At 37.3% G+C, this 19,393-nt stretch overlaps 2 protein-coding genes and 1 long non-coding RNA gene across 3 annotated transcripts in view; 1 reads left to right on the forward strand and 2 right to left on the reverse strand.

Moving 5' to 3' along the window:
* The first annotated feature begins 4,375 nt into the window (after positions 1-4,375).
* Positions 4,376-10,534, forward strand: LOC137048259 (uncharacterized). The gene is made up of 7 exons (XM_067426339.1): positions 4,376-4,456; positions 4,840-5,522; positions 5,760-5,805; positions 7,249-7,340; positions 7,804-7,914; positions 9,746-10,013; positions 10,093-10,534. The coding sequence occupies exons 1-7, from the start codon at positions 4,430-4,432 to the stop codon at positions 10,297-10,299; spliced, it is 1,434 nt and encodes a 477-aa protein (XP_067282440.1). The 5' UTR covers positions 4,376-4,429; the 3' UTR covers positions 10,300-10,534.
* Positions 10,535-14,383: 3,849 nt separating this feature from the next.
* Positions 14,384-15,158, reverse strand: LOC137048290 (uncharacterized). The gene is made up of 3 exons (XR_010899361.1): positions 15,065-15,158; positions 14,737-14,807; positions 14,384-14,477 (listed from the first exon to the last, which is right to left on the reverse strand). It is a non-coding gene; the product is annotated as an uncharacterized lncRNA (long non-coding RNA).
* Positions 15,159-17,776: 2,618 nt separating this feature from the next.
* Positions 17,777-19,393, reverse strand: part of eepd1 (endonuclease/exonuclease/phosphatase family domain containing 1) — a 59,496-nt gene continuing 57,879 nt past the window's right edge. Inside the window, exon 7 of the mRNA XM_067426031.1 lies at positions 17,777-18,250. Within this exon, the coding sequence (XP_067282132.1) occupies positions 18,054-18,250 (197 nt within the window). The 3' untranslated portion in view covers positions 17,777-18,053. The remainder of the gene's footprint in view (positions 18,251-19,393) is intronic.

Consider the following 19,393-nt stretch of genomic DNA (forward strand, 5'->3'; position numbering starts at 1 on the left):
ATATATATATATATATATATATATATATATATATATATATATATATATATATATATATATATATATATATAAATTACACATTTCTTTTTTTTCTTTTTTTTAAATGTTGATCATTTTATTTTATGGTGAAATGTGACCCTGAGATGTTTTCATGAGTTTCACAATGAGGAGGATTAGAAAATAAAGTGATCCGTCTATATAAGGCCTATGGAGCTTTATTTGCTGTTCTTTGCTAAAATGTTAACTTTTTTTTAGCATTAAGACCCTTCTGAAGGTTCTCAGGACGTGTGTGTGTGTTCTCATTTAATAGGATATTAAAAAAGAGAGGCCAAATTATATCAGTTAAAAATTGCCAAATATGTTTAGATGTACTACAAGTTCCTAAATCTGTTTATTTCCTGATTTAAAATGTTAGTTATAAATCACTTGTGTGATATACTGTTAAATACATGCCATCACAAAGATGTAAACATTTGAGTCGTTAACAATATAATCAAATGTCAAACAGTTTATGGGTGCCAAGATATTAACTTTTGTACAAAAGTGTCCTTTGTGGAAGTAGACAGCCCTACTGTAAGTGTCCTAAATGTCACACTACATATACAGTATATGAATAGCACATTTGCTCTACCTTGACTTTTTTGTTGACCTTTGACCTTGCTCTGTTCCTAACATTTCTCAGTAGATCAAAAAGCACTGTAACAGTTGCCTATAAAACGTGTTAAGGCCAATGACAACTTCCTCTCACTATGATCTTACTATATTTAAATGAATAAAATAAATGTGCTCCTTGCATTCAGAACGCCTTGCTCATTTATTAACTCTCGCGTAAAGAGTGTTTTGTTCGGTTAAACGTTTAATGTGACATCATACCCAGAGGTGGACAAAGTACACAACTCTATTACTTGAGTAAAAGTAAAAGTACTACGGGTCAAATATTACTCCGTTACAAGTGAAAGTTGTAAAAATAGATTTTTACTCAAGTAAAAGTACAGAAGTATGTTTTCAAAAGTACTTAAGTATCAAAGTAAATTTCCTTTTTTATGCCAATGCATTATTTTATTAATGTTGTAGAAATGCACACTGTCATCATGGTTTAAGCCAGTCAGTGATGCTCCATCTGACGTACTAGCATACGACTAACTTAAACTCATTTAAATACTTGTATATAAGTTACAAAGCTGCTGTCACTTTAAGGCCGAATGCACGGATCCAATACACTGATACACATCTGATATTCTCCCAACTTTACTCTTCTCTTTCTCCCAGATGTTTATATTGTTAATATTTTATAAGACATGCACCAAGTGTATGCCAACTAAACTAATCTTGATTTGTTTTTAAAACTGAACCATACTTTCAAAGTATGGCTATGGGTGCACACACTTGTGCCTAAGAAACGTCTTCTTCCATTTTGCTATGAACTGATCAGTGTTCAAAAAAAGTTGGAAAATGTATATGACCCTATAAGAGTGATTCCTGACAGACTGTCTGAAACAACAACACCAAAAAAACTTGGAAATGGGAGATGGAAATCATCCTCAGACTTTCAGAGCTGCTGCAGAAACGACTTTCAACCTAGATAGAAATGTAGTGGAGTAAAAAGTACGATATTTGTCTTTCAAATGTAGTGAAGTAAAAGTATCCAGAAAAATTATACTCCAGTAAAGATAGGCCTACTCAAAAAGTGTACTTAAGTACAGTACTCAAGTAAATGTATTTAGTTACTGTCCACCTCTGATCATACCGCATGTGACCACAGGACACTCGATCTTTAATTACACGATGTAATATTGCCAAAGAATGATCATTGTTTAAAGTGAGCAATGATTAATCTCCATTCCCATAACGCCCTCTCAGACACGCTGTAAGTGATCTTTTGGCCAGCTCTTTCCACAGGTGTCTGTTCGGTTCTCACATGTCTTTGTAAGCAGATCCTGCTGTCGCTCACCTGTTGATTGACACCTACAAGGACGGACAAAGGGTTTCTGTTTTCAGCTGCGCTTCACGACCGACACACACACGTGCCAAGGCTCATTAATCTCTCTGAAGTGTTAGCTTTCACACAATCTGTGGGATTAAACTGGGATTGTGGGTAATCATGTGGCTATTCGTGATACTCATGTTATATGAACAAATAAACATTATTCTTGTTGAAATGCAATATATTTTTACTGGAATTTAAACTGTGTGTGTGTAAATTTGAGGTTTATATTTATCTGCCACTCCTCTTCTGCATGCAGATGGGTTATCCTCATAATCACATAATAATGAGACTATGAAATCATCCTGTACTTGTTATATCAGCACAAATTAGTATTGCATGAACATGCAAATCACAAGCACTCATAAACCTCTCACATGTAGCCTACGCAATTGAATGGAGGATGAGTACCTATGAAAAATCATATATTTGTTCATTTGAAATAAAAATGTAAATAAAACAAATACAAATTGACAATTAAAGTAATTTAATTCATGTTTAACATTTAAATACTACATTAATAAATCACTGCATTTTATCCGTTTGCCATTCAGTTATGAAACGTAAATTTAGGTAGTAAAGGAAAGTGGCCACTAGAGGGCACACACTGGACAGTCTCACTGCTCTGCGAGAAAAAACCACATAGTGGTAAATTCGTTTTAAATCTTCCTATTGCCATATAAAGCTATAAAGCAGGGTAGCTGGTGATCTGTGTTATTATCCTGACGTGCAATATATTTAGACATGCCCTTGGCAGATTTTAAAATGAAAATAAATTATTTTAAATATTTTTTTTAAATATAGTTTACTTGGGTACAATTTAAATACTACATTAAAAAAGACTTATAAACACTTTTTAAAAAAGTAAAAACTTTTTATGCTTGTTTTAAGTATAAAAAGCTTGCTTTAAATTCATTATGATTTGTATGCTTGTTTCAAGTGTATTTATAACCATTATAAAATAGGATAGCCTCTTATCATTGATAGCTGTGTGTGTGCATATATAGTAGTGAAAAATTAAGGCCTAGAGTAAGGAATAATTCATTAAAGAAAACTTTGCTGAGGAATAGTTTGCAGTTTCACAAGCAGAAGCCAGCTTCAAGTCTCACAAGGAGTTCATATATATATATATATAATATATATATATATATATATATATATATATATATATATATATATATATATATATATATATATATATATATATATATATATATATATATATATATAAAACAATGCAATAATATAGGTATATAAATATATATACAGGTCCTTCTAAAAAAATAGCATATTGTGATAAAGTTAATTATTTTCCATAATGTAATGATAAAAATTAAACTTTCATATATTTTAGATTCATTGCACACCAACTGAAATATTTCAGGTCTTTCATGGTTTTAATACTGATGATTTTGGCATACAGCTCATGAAAACAAAAAAAATCTAAAAAAAATTGCATATCATGAAAAGGTTCTCTAAACGAGCTATTAACCTAATCATCTGAATCAATTAATTAACTCTAAACACCTGCAAAAGATTCCTGAGGCTTTTAAAAACTCCCAGCCTGGTTCATTACTCAAAACCGCAATCATGGGTAAGACTGCCGACCCGACCCTGTCCAGAAGGCCATCATTGACAACCTCAAGCGAGAGGGTAAGACACAGAAAGAAATTTCTGAACGAATAGGCTGTTCCCAGAGTGCTGTATCAAGGCACCTCAGTGGAAGTCTGTAGGAAGGAAAAAGTGCGGCAAAAAAACGCTGCACAACGAGAAGAGGTGACCGGACCCTGAGGAAGATTGTGGAGAAGGACCGATTCCAGACCTTGGGGGACCTGCGGAAGCAGTGGACTGAGTCTGGAGTAGAAACATCCAGAGCCACCGTGCACAATATGGAAGCAGATAAGACTCATTAATAATTCACGCAAAAAACACAATGCACACGCGTAGCTCATTTCACATGCACGAAACCAAATTCACATGCACAAAAAACAATTCACGTGCATGAAAAAAATATATACATTCACAAAAAGTGATTCACGTGCGCAAAAAAAAAAATATATATATATATATTCATAAAATACATTTCACAAATGCAAAACACAATTCGTAGATCTACAGCTGTGCAAAAAAACTTTTGAGTGTTTAATATTTACGAGTTTGTCCTTGAATGTGAATATGCAAATCGTTACTCACATGGTAAATTGCCTTGAATTTGTGTGGGTGTAGAGACTTCCCTGGCAGCGCTGCACTCTCACCCTCTCACCCAGGTCAGTCGTACTCTTTAGCCAATCAGATTCGAGCTTACCTTTCAACCAATCATAAGCCACTAAGTGTGCTGCACTCAAGGAGCACAGCATTGCGCACCTTTTGTGCAAAACGATTTAATTAGAAACGGGAATGAAGCCTCATCCTCACTCAAAGAAGTAGAAGATCGCCTCATCCAGCATGGCGAACGAAGATCGGGATGCACGTGTAAGTTTACTTTATTTCCTAAAAGTCTCAGTATACACCGTTTATTGTTTACACATTAGTCAATAAAGTTGTCACAGTTAGTTTTGATTTCTAAATAACTGTATGAAATCAGGATGTAAAAATAAAAATGTGATACCATTTTGAGTAGCCTATTGTAAAATGATCATTCTAATTAATCTGATTTTATAAATTGATGTTTGTTAGGTCAGTATGAACATGATTTTACATTAAGAAAGCATTAAACAAATGTGTAGTTTATTGACTACCACTACAATGAAATAATGTAGTTCAGACATACAACAGCAGATAAGAAACATTTTTGTTTGACATGGAAATATATTGTCTGTACATTAAAATACATCTATTCTTTTTTAATAATTTAGGAATCTCTAAAGCAGTATATTCTTCAACGACTTCATGATCGTTTAGTTGCTGTCTTGGAGAGACAGCCACTGAACATTGATTACCTACAGTTTATTTGCAGACAGGAACAAGTATTTATAAGTGCCCTGTCTGAAATTATACATATATCAGAAGATGTCATGCTAGCGCTTACAAACCTAAGCAACCTCATCCACCATCTGAGGGATACAGAGGCATTGGAGGAGGTATCTGTTACAATGGAGCTGGAGCCAGGACATGGACGTGGACGTCCAAGAATTTCAATTTCAACGAGCAATCTTACACATCTAATAGAACTTGGGCTTCCAGTCAAGACTATTGCAACTCTACTTGGTGTGTCTCGTGCAACACTGTTCAGGCGGATGGCTGAAAACAATTTATCTGTGAGAGCTTTGTACAGCACATTTACGGATGAAGAGCTTGATGCTCTTGTCACTGAGGTGAAGAACTCCATGCCAGATGCAGGATATCGTATGGTTCGAGGGGCTCTACTGGCACAGGGTCACCGCGTACAGTGGGATAGGGTGTGTGCATCGATGCATCGTGTGGACAGTGTCGGTGTTCTCTCCAGAATGACCAACCTGAGATGCATTGCTCAGAGAAGATATAGTGTTCCTCACCCCAAGTACATGGTGCACATAGACACCAACCATAAACTCATCAGGTATGTTTGCAAGCTATCTTTAACAACTCTAAATTTAGTATTTATTAACATTGCTAAAATAACAACTAGTCATTATAAATGTTCTGATTTTAATGTTCAGTCTATCTTGTTGCCATATGACTTGACCTCTATGAAATTATACTGAAAACTTGAAACTTCTGAAATAACCACATGCTGTTGCCATGTATTTTTAAGTGTTTTTATTTTATTTGTATTTTTTATATATATTTTTATTAGGTACAACATGGTAATCTTTGGAGGAATAGATGGTTATTCAAGAAAGGTAAGACTAAATGTTTGTTAATGGTTCACACACATAGCATTGAAACATTATTGTAATTGTAAGTTGTTAATTGTTATTATTATTATTATTATTAGGAGCCATGCACCAAAGGTGTGAAGGCTGTATCTGGTTTTCTTCTTTTTCCACTCTTGACTCTTGGCAGCCCAAATAACCGCATGCTAAAAAGGTTGTAAAATTTGGCACACTGATAGACTAGAAATTACTATTTAAACCAGTATATGTCAGCAGAAGACCACTTATTGACTCACTCTCTAGTATTTCTTTTGTACAGTTATACATTTTTACAATTATTTTATGTTATGAATAATGTGAAACCTGAAAATTGTGCTATAAAGAACACTTCAGGTAAGCATTTTTCTATTTGGAGGCCAAGTCAGCACCTGCTCTGCTCCTCAAACCATTCCACAACCGAGCCACAGCCACCAGGGAATACCGTTTCCATGAAAGGCTGAACATGGTCTGCAACAATGCTTAGGTAGGTGAAGCATGTGAAAGTAACATCCCTATGGATGGCAGGACCCAAGGTTTCCCAGAAGAACATTGCCCAAAGCATCACACTGCCTCCACCGGCTTGCCTTCTTTCCATAGTGCATCCTGGGGCCATGTGTTTCCCAGGTTAGCCACACACACACACCCGGCCATCCACGTGATGTAAAAGAACACGTGATTTCTCAGACCAGGCCACCTTCTTCCATTGCTCCGTGGTCCAGTTCTGATGCTCACGTGCCACTATTGGTGCTTTCGGCTGGGTCAGAGGTCACCCTGACTGGTCAGGGGATATGCAGCCCCATGCGAAACAAATTGAGATACTCTGTGTATTCTGACACCATATCAGAACCAGCATTAACTTCTTGAGCAGTTTGAGCTACAGTAGTTCGTCTGTTTGATCGGACCACACAGGCCAGCCTTCGCTCCCCACGTGCATCAATGAACCTTGGCCGCCCATGACCCTGTGGCCGGTTCTCCGCTGTTCCTTCCTTGGAGCACTTTTGATAGATACTGACCACTGCAGACCAGGAACATCCCACAAGAGCTGCGGTTTTGGAGATGCTCTGACCCAGTCGTCTAGCCATCACAATTTGGCCATTGTCAAACTTGCTCAAATCCTTACGCTTGCCCATTTTTCCTGCTTCTAACACATCAACTTTGAGGACAAAATGTTCACTTGCTGCCTAATATATCCCACATACTAACAGGAGCCGGGATGAAGAGAAAATCTGTGTTAATCACTTGACCTGTCAGTGGTCATAATGTTATGCCAGATAGCTGTATTTCGGGTTGGTTAGAACCCAACAACATAATACATTTAACGCGATAAATTTATTATTTGTACATGTACTGTCATCTGTTTTTGCAGAAACAATCTTTTTTTTTTTTACTACAGTATATCCTCATATGTATATGTTAAATTATATTCTACAGATTATGTATCTCAAGGTTTCAGACAACAACCGCTCGGACACCCATTTGGCCATTTTCAGGGAGGCGGTGAATACACACGGGTTTCCACAGAGGTATTATATTAAAGGGATAGTTCACCCCAAAATGAAAATTCTGTCATTTAGGCACGCTCAAGATGTAAGCGTTCCTTTGCTCTGCCGAAAACAAAATAAGATATTTTGAAGAATATCTTGTAACCAAGCTGATCCAAGCAACCATTGACTACCATAGTAGGGGGGGAAAATACTATGGTAGTAAATAATTGCTCTATCCGCTTGGTTACACATATTCTACAAAATATCTTATTTTGTGGTCAGCAGAGCAAAGAAACTCATACAGGTTTGGAACATCTTGAGCGTGACTAAATGATGACAGAATTTCCAACTGTCATCTGTCCCATTAAGTTGCCTTTTTTCTATTATTTTGTCACATTTCTGTACTTTTCTGCATAATCTGCTAAAATTATCCATAACATAATTTAAATGGTTAATTGTGTATCATTGAAACCCAGCAAAATGTGTGATGTTTTTGTTGCAGAGTGAGGGGTGATCATGGCGGTGAAAATGTGGGAATTGCAGAACTAATGTTTTCAGTTCGTGGCACTGAGGACAACAGCTTCATTGCTGGTAAAAGTGTTCATAATCAGAGGTAATGTCACTTTTATGTTGGTGCTCTTGACAGCTTTAAATGTGCATTTGGTAAGGCTGTGTCTGAAAACACATTATTTCTGATTAGGTACTTCTATTAAGTACTTCATGATTGTTACAATTTGCTATATTGTATAAATATGTGTAGTATGAATATTATAGACATTACACGTTATCATGAGTTATGGCATCAGTTGCTCTGCTTTACTGCAATTCATAAATCTTAACCCGTCGCCTCATGGGATAGTGAAGTGTTCATCAAATGTGCTGCTCAGAACCATAGACTGTTTAAAAACCTCAGCGGAAGTAGTAGGTTTTTTCGGGTGCTTTTAACCTGTTTTAGGAATTCAGACATAGCATACTTTTCATGTACTAAGTTTTCCACCCTACTATATAGTAGGGTTCATCCATCATCAGTTGCAAGTAGGGGTGTCCATGGTTAACCGATTAACCGTTAAAAATTGCGTAACCGAGTGAAACATTTTGCTTGGTTAAGTGGCGTCAATGACGTGCTTTGAATTTAGTTGTAATATATTTTTGGACCCCTAGAGACCGCCAGAGCGCTCCCAGACATTTGTAATATCCACAAGAAGAAGTCATGACCAGCTTTCTAAGCGGGCAAATAAAGCGTGGGAGCACGTTAAAAATGAGAGTGACGGGGCAAAATGCAGGTATTGCAATGCAGTGCTTACCGCATTTTTCAGGCTATAAGTCGCTCCGGAGTATGAGTCGCATCAGTCAAAAAATGCGTCATGAAGAGGAAAATAACATAAGTCGCACTGGACTAAAAGTCGCATTAGGGCAGAAGCAGAGCGGGAGCCACGCGCGCTGTGCATAACGGAGCAGAAGAAAGAAAGTTTGAAGTGAGAAACTTGTGAGGGACTAGCGAGAAGCAGACGTTACTTTAACTGTAATGAAGAAAACAAAAAAAGCTAATCGCGGACTGAAAGCAAGATGGCCAGAGCTGAAGGAACGAGTCCACAGATGCTTGATCTCTCTGCCAGGAGAGGCTGAGCCGCGCGAGTCAAACGCTGTGTGAATCGCTCTCCGCTGCATATTTTACCACATGCCCTAATCATGCAGGCGCCCTCGCGGCCACTTGCATTGCTCGTGAACTGGAGCGCATCTCATCCTAATTTAACGAAACTCAGCGTACGCCTCACAGACATGAAATATATCTTAAGAAAGCTTGAAATGTCTTTTAACAATTTAAAACGAAAAGAAATAGGCTACTCTCTGATTATGTAATCCATGTGCATTTCTCTCTATAGGCACGTTCACTAAGTTGGCGCCTGCATGGCGGAGATGGCGGTCGTCAAATTCATAAACTAAAAATAATAACCCTGACGCGCACTATGGTTAACCGAGTATTAACCGCTAAGGGCCTCGGTTAACGGTTAATGAAAAACTTGAAAACGTGCAGCCCTAGTTGCAAGTGTAACTTTTTTTTGTTGTCTAAAAGCTCCAGTGCCACCTAGTATACTAGATGCAGCATTTAAAATCTAGTTTTCAGTTACCAATGTATCACCATGAGTGAAATTGTCAGGTTGGTTACTGACAAAATGGAGTGTCATCACTCATAAAATATTAATAATATAAAAAATGAATGTCTTACCATTTACTCTAGATCAGGAGATGATGTAAATTTTGTTCATACAATCGAAACTGAAGGTTTACATTACAACAAGTTTGAGCTACACTTTTTTCAGCTTGTTACATGACAGGCCAGTAGACTTTAACCTATTTTAAAGTTATAAATAGTGCTACATCAATGCTGAATCTTCTAGGGTATATGTTTGTGCTCTCTTTTTTATTTGTTTTTATCTATACAGAATAAACCGTCTCTGGCGTGATGTATTCGTAGGGGTGACGAGTGTCTACTACAATATTCTCCACACATTGGAAGACAGTCACCTGCTGGATATCAGCAATGCCTTGCACCTATTCAGCTGTCATTATGTCTTCCTGCCACGCATCCAGGCCAGCTTGGATGTGTTTTGTGAGGGGTGGGACAACCATCCCATAAGGACAGAGCAAAATCTGACACCAAACCAGCTGTGGCAAGTGGGGCAGTTCCAAAATCCAGTTATGGATCCAGAGGTAAATTTTGCATCCATGTAAAATTAAGGTAAATGTTAACATGTACAACCAAGTAAAATTACTTATAAAACTTCTTCAGAATGTAGCCATTCCAAACATTGAATGGGAGGACAGCGGATACTCTGATGACCCACACCTTGGGGTGCATGTTCCTTTGTTGGACATTTCATTGACAGATGAAGAAATGACACAACTTAAAGAAAACATCAACCCACTGCAACATTCTGAGTCTTTTGGAGTGGACCTCTACCTAAGCACTGTGCAGTATGTAGAGAGATTAAGCTAATCTGTAAAGCAAATCCAAATTCCATTGTCATTTTCGTGACTTTTTGTACACCACTCTGTATGTGTGGACATTTAATTTAGCATATTTACCCAATGACTATTCATGTGATTAGTTGAAATAAGTTCTTTATTTTAAAACACACATACCAACAGGTACCAAATGTGTTTTCAACATTAGTATACTTTTTGTACATACATGTGGTGTGTATATACTAACAGGTATTAATAAACATGTTATCAACGTTCAAGATTGGTGCACTGTTTTTAACATACCATATATACATACCATGTGTACACCATAGACCGTAAAAAAATATGGACGACTCGACATCATCCGTTTCCGCTTGCCATATTTGAAGCTTTCAGGCGGGGGTGCACGGCGCTGACATCTTGGGGCCGAGAGTTGCGCAGTAGAGCGCAGGAAGTAGAGCAGGAAGTACAGTCGCGATATCAAAAGCCCACCCACACTCTCGCAGATGCAGAACAACAGAATTAATTATGTTGGTGTGAAATAAACAGTTATGGAAATGTAGAAATTAAAGCTAAAGCACCAATCTGCTCCCAAAAACTCAGAAAAAAGTCTGTTAGTGCCTCAGTGACAACTTCACTCAGAGAAGACGTCAGTCTCAGCTGTCAATCATGACGTCACACCCCCCGTTTTTAAACAAGGGGGTAATCCTAGCGCTTGGAAAGCGTTCCACCCCTAGGGACGGCCATTGCTAACCAAGCCATCACCTGCTGTTAGCATCCCATTGACTCCCATTCATTTTTGAGTCACTTTGACAGTGAATAACTTTACATCTGAGGCGTTTAAAGACGGCATTTGTCCATTGTTTATTTCTAAAGAAACACGACAATGCATAAAAGGCTCCATTACCTTGTATCTTACACTATCGCCCAGTAGAAGCTGTTTTTGTAAAAATAGGCTAACGATTGCGTCATAACCAACGCGACTCTGTCGCACAGTTGAGAAATGACCGTATAGACCTGAGGAGACGCTCGCAGGCAATCTTTTACTGTCTATGAGACAGTCAGGGGGACGTGGAGACATAAAGTCAAGGGGGAAGAATGGGGATAAACAACGTGATTCAGATTTCACTTTCCACAACTACTAGAAGACCTACAACTGTCAGACAGGAGGCTCACGTCACATCTACGTCGTCAAGCTCAGTCTGAGCCTGCGCAGTTCGTTCAGCCATCAGGAAGTGAGTGCCCCTAGGTTGACTTCATTATTTCGCCGTTGACGTCAATGGGATCGCTCTGTCCATTTCTTTTACTGTCTATGTTTTTAAAGCGTCAGATAACTAACTAAAACTAAACTTATTTTAAAAACGAACACTTGAAATGAAATCATCGTGATGATAACTGCCTTCAATGACATAAACTAACTTTGGGGAAAAAATATTTGGAGTGTAATTTTATTGTTTAGTTTGTCTCGCGTCCATTAGAAAACACAGAGGGGCGGCTATACTGGGACCGGTCACTGGGGGGCGATCGAGGCGCGAAAGCTTCAGTAAATGAGAGACTGCAGGCTTGGTATTACCAACAGGTATTACTCAAGCTTTCAACATGCATTTGTATGCCAATAGAAAAGTCACCCAAAAATTGTCTTTTATTTATCTATCAATGGTAATCAAGGTCTGTTTACATATTTTATGTATGGTTTAACTGTTGTACAAACGTTTAAAATATTGTAAAAGTTTTTTTTAAACTCTTGTTTAACTTGTTTAAACATTTACTCAATTTCTAACACACTGCCCCATGTTATCACTTGCTCATTAAATGAGACCAAATCCACTATCTACCGATTGTAGGCACATAGCATATCCATTTTGAATGCCGCATAGCTCTGATAGTGACAGGGAAGACGCAACGTGTTAAAACGTGTGTGCCACAGGGTATTTTACACTTCCAAAACCAGGTTCTCTTCTGGCACCTCCCATCCTACCCAGAACCTCATAAGGTCACTCAGCATCTTTGGCGTTGCTATGAAAGAGAATTTAAAGTAGATATCATACATTTAGTTATAAACATTTATTCTAGTTGCTTCATGTAAATTATATTAAATGGAACAGGTATTTTAAACTCTACTGAATATTTGAAACTTGTGTAACAAATAAAACCATACCTTCCTCAATAAAACTTTGCATATAGCTTGCGATGATGCTCATTGTCTCGACAGCAATGGAGTCATCACTGTCCTCATCATCTACTGGCTTTGGCCATGCAATTTTCTGAAGGAGTGTCTAAGGGGGTGTGAAAATGAATGTTAATGGGGACATGAATTTCATTTATTATCTTCCTCAAGATCCGCTTATAATTAAAAGAATATATACAAAAAAGGGTTATTTAAAAATACATAGCCATTTTCTATCCTGGCTTTATACCTGCTTGTTTTTGTACCTGTTTTGGGGGCACACTTCCAGTAAGGCTTTTGTTCTGATTAGCTGGCATCTTCACATAACTTGTATTCTATACCAAATGAGTCGGGCTCAGGTGTGACTATTAGAAAATTGCTGTGGATTCATTCTTGCACTGAAATGTTCAACTATGTGATGTCACAAATCGAAGAAAGTAGGCAATGAGTAATTTCAGCAGCAGGGATTCAATAGATAAGGCAGAAGTTTTGTATACTCTATATATTGTAACAACCTCATATGGCAAAATATAAAAGCTAATTTTTATTTGCAATCCATGACCCCACCCCGTTCATTGTGTGTGGCAAAACAATGACTACTATATACAATGATTTATTGTTTAATCTATAGTGATATAATCTGTTGTACAGTGTGTGTGGAATTATTAGGCACGTTGATTTTCTGATTGCATATTTTAAGGCTCATTTTACCAATTCCAAACCACAATAATCCTAACTACTAATCATTTTGTATTTAATTATTTATATAGTGTAACATATATAATAGTCTTCATGTACTTTACAACACTTCAGCTTTACTTCTTACCAAGTGGGGTTCATTTCTTATTAGGATTCTTTACCTAACTTCCGTCTCTGAGATCCTGACACCTAGCACTTCTGGAGACTCCAGGTAGGTTCAGTTCTGGAAAATGATGGCACTGGAGACTAAAGTTCTTCACACTTTTGCAGTTAACATGTCTTTTCTTCACCACCTGTCCTTGTCTGACCCTCCTGACCAAATGAGCATTTCACTGAACAGTGGTCATGCCTTAACTGTAATGTCTAGTTCTGCATTAGTACTGTATCCTTCTCATGGGCATTTCATAATTTTTGGCTTCTCAGTCTGAGTTAAATCTCTTTTTTGGCTTTATATATGTAAAAGAAGACCTAATGCCTAATATTTCTGCACACCTAAATATAAGGTGTTTTTCATTTCCAGCCTTCGTGAACAATTATATATCACCTATAAATTATTAAATACAAAATGAATAGTAGTTATTAGGATTAATGTGGTTTGGAATTGGTAAGATGTGCCTGGAAAAAAAAAGATCTGAATATAATATGTGCATAATTCGGTACTCACTATACATAAGATTGACTGTTTTTTCCTGTATTGTTTTTATGAATTCTTTTCAAATTATAAGTATAATTACCTGTGATGTAATGTCCACAACTTACTCCCTTGGGAAAACAATGTGGTGAATATCGAGTCTTTGGGATAGAAGTGGCCAGATACCAGATTCCTTGATACCCTTTCTCAAATCTTTAATCTGGTTTTTAACACATCCAAGTACCTGAAAACAAAACGTACAAAGACAGTTTAATTTTTAATACAGCGTAATAAAAGGTTAAATAATTCATTTCTATTTCGTAAAACATTTTTTTTTTCAGAAACAGAAAGTTAAGGCAACAATATTAATTTAGTAGATTTATGTATTAATTATATAGACCTCAAAATAATCATTAATACAGTTAAGGGGCGAGAGGTCACCTGACTCTTAGCAGGGTGTCTTTTAGGAAGTGCGCTAGAGAATACATTTTTTAAGTGTCGATAAGTAGACGCTTTGGTGACTGGAGATGCCCCCCAAATTAACTTGAGTCAGGTGCGTAGAAAAATCATAGCAATACAACAGCGCTAACCAAGCAAAAATTGTGGTGCATAACCTGCTGATAGTGATGTGGATGATTGTGCAGTTGAGGCTCCTGGCAGTTCTTCTCTTGTTGAAGTGCTTGGAGAATCACTGCCACTGAAAGCCCTCTCTCTAAAATAGGCATGGCACATAAAAAATCAAAAATTCTTGCACATTACAAAAAACTTAGACAAAGAAACATCCATTATAAACCATCAAATAAAGTCTAGTTTACAGCTAAATATGTCTGTTATCTACTGGATGAAGTAAAAGATTAGTCCAACAGCTGATATAGAATGAAGGTCTAGAGACATATCTTTGGGTGGACTCATTTTTTAAGGTATTAAGTAAGGGTCTAAAGAATAAATGTTCTATAGTAGGATAACTTTACCCTTTGCCACACATGCTTGCATGATAAGGCAAGACCTCGGTCGGGAAAGAAATCTGGCAAATAGGACAAATCTGTAAAAATAGCAAATGTAGAAAACCTTAGAAGTTAATTTATTTTTGACACAAGAAATTTGCTTGCTTAATAAACATTTATCAGTATAAATTAGTTGAATAACTGCACATTTGCTACACTAGAATACTATACTGAAAGTATTAAGTTACATATCTCATTGAATCTAGAAATATTCTCACAGAACAGTTTGCAAGGGACCACAGATACTTGGGTGCATATTTTGCATTCATCAGAAAAAATATTTTTGATCAAATACCTGGGAAGATTGTTCTAAATCTGTTTGAAGTGGGCTTGGCTTGTCAATGTCTCCACTAACATTTCCATCATCATCATCATCATCATCATCATCATCATCATCATCATCATCATCATCATCATCAATCACAGTCACATCATTTACAGACTCCTAACAAAATAATAGAAATAGATTTGAACTGTGGAAACATTAAGAAATCATTATAAATACAAATAAAAACAATACAAATAGAACCTACAGTCTCAGTTTTGCACTCTTCGATGTGTAACGGCAACAATGGCAATGGTATTTTCCTGCCACATTTCATACAGTTTGACAGTGGCATCTTTGCAAACTCCACAGAATCGAAAGGTAATGGTTCAATGGAAAGCTGCTCTTGTAGTGGAACAACATAGAGCATGTTCTTTCCATTATTTGACACTGACTTCAGGAGCCGAGTTGAGTGTCCATCAGAATCAGTGGGAATTAAATTCAACTTACGCCTCCCACCACCACCTGAGAGTAAAATCAGAGAAGGATCAAACTTAAAAGCCATTACTGTGCTCAATTGGCCTGCCAACTCTCCTGACCTGAACCCCATAGAGAATCTGTGGGATATTGTGAAGAGAAAGTTGAGAGACACAAGACCCAACACTCTGGATGAGCTTAAGGCCGCTATCGACGCATCCTGGACCTCCATAACACCTCAGCAGTGCCACAGGCTGATCGCCTCCATGCCACGCCGCATTGAAGCAGTCATTTCTGCAAAAGGATTCCCCACCAAGTATTGAGTGCATAACTGAACATAATTATTTGAAGGTTGACTTTTTTTTTTTTTTTTTACTAAAAACACTTTTCTTTTTTATTGGTCGGACAAAATATGCAAATATTTTGAGATTTTGAATTTTTTTTGGCTTTCATGAGCTGTATGCCAAAATCATCAGTATTAAAACAATAAAAGATCTGAAATATTTCAGTTGATGTGCAATCAATCTAAAATATATAAAAGTTTAATTTTTATTATTACATTATGGAAAATAATGAACTTTATCACAATATGCTAATTTTTTGAGAAGGACCTGAATATATATATATATATATATATATATATATTCAAGAATTTTGTGTTGATTTTGATGTTTCTGATCATTGTCCTGATGGAAGATCCAACCACGGCCCATTGTAAGATTTAGCAGAGGCCATCAGGTCTAGATTTTTTTTTAATCTGTTGTAATTTGCTAGGATCCATGTATCTGAACAAGATGTATAGGCAGGACCTCTGGCAGAAAAATAGACCCACAACATTAAAGATCCAGCTAAATTTTTAACCGTGGACATGGGGTACTATGTATCCCTGTTTGCACTAAACCCCTTGTGTGTTTGCTGCCTAAACAGGTTTTGTTTTATCTGATCACAGAAGCAGGTCCCTTTTGAAGTTACAGTCATGTCTGACAATTTAACATGCTGGAGCTTTGTTTTTTGGATGAGCAAGGAGGATTTTTTTTTAAACCCTCCCGAACATGACGTAGAATGCAACAACACATAGCATGCACCACCACGTTTGATATATTTTTAAGGCTTTCTGACTCTGACCCCAAGACTCAACTAATCTCTACAGTTCTCCATTTGTGATCCTTGGAGTCTTCATCCACTCAAACTCTCTTCCTCGCTGTGCATTAAGACTATATAGTCATGCATCATGCAGATTCAGAACATTTCCTGAGAATTTTAAATGCTTTAGCTTACAGCCACTTTCTGTTTTGTGAAGCTCAACAATCTTTTGCTGCACATCAGAAATATATTCTTTGTTTTTTGTGATGGACGATTAAGGGAATTTGGCCTTTGTGTTTCCTCATATTTATACTCCTGTGAAACAAGAAGTCATAGCTAGACAGTTCTAAGTCACACCTGGTGTGCTAAAACTTTAAATAAGACGGGAAATATACGCATTACCTAATATATAAATTCAAATATTAACAGCACACCATGTAAATAAAACAAGGGCTTGCATTTTACATGCTTTACAGCACTTACAACACACGACTTTAAAGTAGAGTTCACCGATCGTGTGTCAGAACCTGACGTTCAGCAAACAGGTATATAGCAGAAGTCTAAAAGCAGATAGACAGAAGTATGACAGAGGACTTTAATCTTTAGGCAAATTTTCTACTACATGCTTCTACTTTTCTGGGGTTTGGTTTTTTTGCTAAACACTATGAGGTGAGTCATGCTATGACCAATGAATTCACCAGCCTAAAGAGGAAACGGATATGATGACAACCAGTAAGCTACTTACTCCATTAAAAGAAGCAGCATTCAGTTGAACACAATTCAATTATCCACAAAGCCAAATACATTGACCAGAATCCTTCTCAGTGGTAGTCAGTGTTCTCACACATTAAGATTGAAGGCCAACTCTAAACGACATGTGGATTTTAAAATGAGCCACTATTTCATTTCTAAGCACTATTAAGCCCCTGTGTCTAGAATACTGGGACAAAGCAAGAAACAGCATGGCAAAAATAAAGGTTTATGCCCCAACAAATGATGGTGAAATCTACTGCCACTTCCTTTGTCCCCCCTACACATTAAATCATACCTGCAAATAGGGACCATGCAAAAACCTTTAGCACTAATAAATAAATAAATCCCCCCTCCCCAGCTTTTGAAACTTATGCCATTTCTAAACAGCCCATGTGTTGCTGTGCTTAAATCACTGCATATGAGACAAACTTAGGTTGTAAATATTGATTTATTATTTGCACTTAAAAAGTTGGCACACTTGTCATTTATTCCTTCATTTCGATTCATTTTATGTACATGTTTAATAAATCTGTTTAAATATCTATTATTATATTGCTCTATAGTAAAATCAAATGTTTGTTGCTCTAGAATCTCTACTGTACATTGAACAGACAAAACAAAAAGGCAATAATGGTGCACTTCTCTTGATCTTCATTTATATTCCGTCAGTCATTGTGTAAGTCCAGACGTTTGTGATGGAAAAAGGTCATCGCTCGTGTTTGGACATGGTGTCTCCTCTTTCCACCACTGCCACGCCGTTCCCACTGCACATGTGCTCCTTCAGGATGATGTTCACGAAGAACTCCGCCACTATAGGACAGTGCTCGGATGCCACCCCGCCCCACGACCAGTTATCAGGAATCCAGGGATTGGTCAGGCCCTCCCGCACCACCGAGCAATGGCCTGAAGGGGGCAGCACAAATACACATATAACACTATCAGTCAAAAATGGGGAATCAAAGATGTTTTTGAAAGTCTCTTATGCTCTCCGAAGTGACAGCTGAATTGTTTAAAGAGTCAGTTATTTCTACAGGACTAATTATTAAAATAATATCTAATATTAGGGTTTGTTCACACCTGGCAGGTTTGGTTCGATTGCTCTGTTAGTGAAGTTTGAATTTGAATAAGATGAACGCTGCCATCCGAACCCTACAAGCATGCGGAGTGGTAAACGAGAAAACGAGTGAGTGAATTCGGACAGGCTGTGTGCTGTTCACTCATTATTATGGTGCATTGTGGGATAGAATGAGTGCACTCAACATCTACTATGGTTTCGGACACCAGTACAAATGGCTGTCCCCTCAAATAGTGCCCTATTTGATCGTAAAGGGGCGATTTCGGATTCAGCCGTTGTGATATGGTAGTTCAAAAATATGTGAAATAAAGTAGGGCTACCCCCGAGAAAAGAATGACGCTCATGTGCAGTTCTAATGGCTGAAGAGAATCTTACAGGAAAGAATACAGTAGGTTATTATTGTTGTCTTTTACTGTATATGATAATTTATACTCAGAAAGTAGGCACCTGCAAAGTATTTTTAATGTGTAGTCATGTATTTCATCATTGTGAATTTCTTAAAAATACTATGTAAAAATCTCGTCTCGTCGCGTTCTCGTGAACCCATCTCGTGCCTTGTCTCGTCTCGTGAGGTAAGTGTCTCATCACAAGTAGCCTACGGAGAGTTTCGGTTCATTTGAGGCGCGCTCCAATGCGTGTGCAATGCAAATAATGGCGCAGGCGCCATGTCATCATTACATTGTTTGTCTGCAATATTTGCTTCTTATTTATTAAATCCAGGCAATCAATAGCTACAACAACTTTAGTCCAGTACAGACAAATATAATGCTGGAGTGGGATTTGAGCGTCACTCCACTCCGCTCGCATGCTCTGGTCTCTGCCCACTTTTAAAGAACTCTGGTGTGGTTCAAATGATATATAAATGCAACATGGACCAAAGAGACGTAAACAAACCAAAAACAGGAGGATGAGACCCTAAAACTAAAAAGGACAGAATGCTCAAGCATACCTGTTTCTCTCATCATTGTTCT

This window comes from Pseudorasbora parva, chromosome 19, assembly GCF_024679245.1.
Source record: "Pseudorasbora parva isolate DD20220531a chromosome 19, ASM2467924v1, whole genome shotgun sequence".
NCBI lineage: Eukaryota > Metazoa > Chordata > Actinopteri > Cypriniformes > Gobionidae > Pseudorasbora > Pseudorasbora parva.

Excerpts from the sequence above, each read along its gene's own strand:
- LOC137048259 (XM_067426339.1), top strand. The coding sequence starts at position 4,430 with ATGGCGAACGAAGATCGGGATGCACGT. Across the intron at positions 5,806-7,248 it reads TAGATGGTTATTCAAGAAAG|ATTATGTATCTCAAGGTTTC; the intron begins GTAAGACTAAAT and ends TATATTCTACAG. Across the intron at positions 7,915-9,745 it reads AAAAGTGTTCATAATCAGAG|AATAAACCGTCTCTGGCGTG; the intron begins GTAATGTCACTT and ends TTATCTATACAG.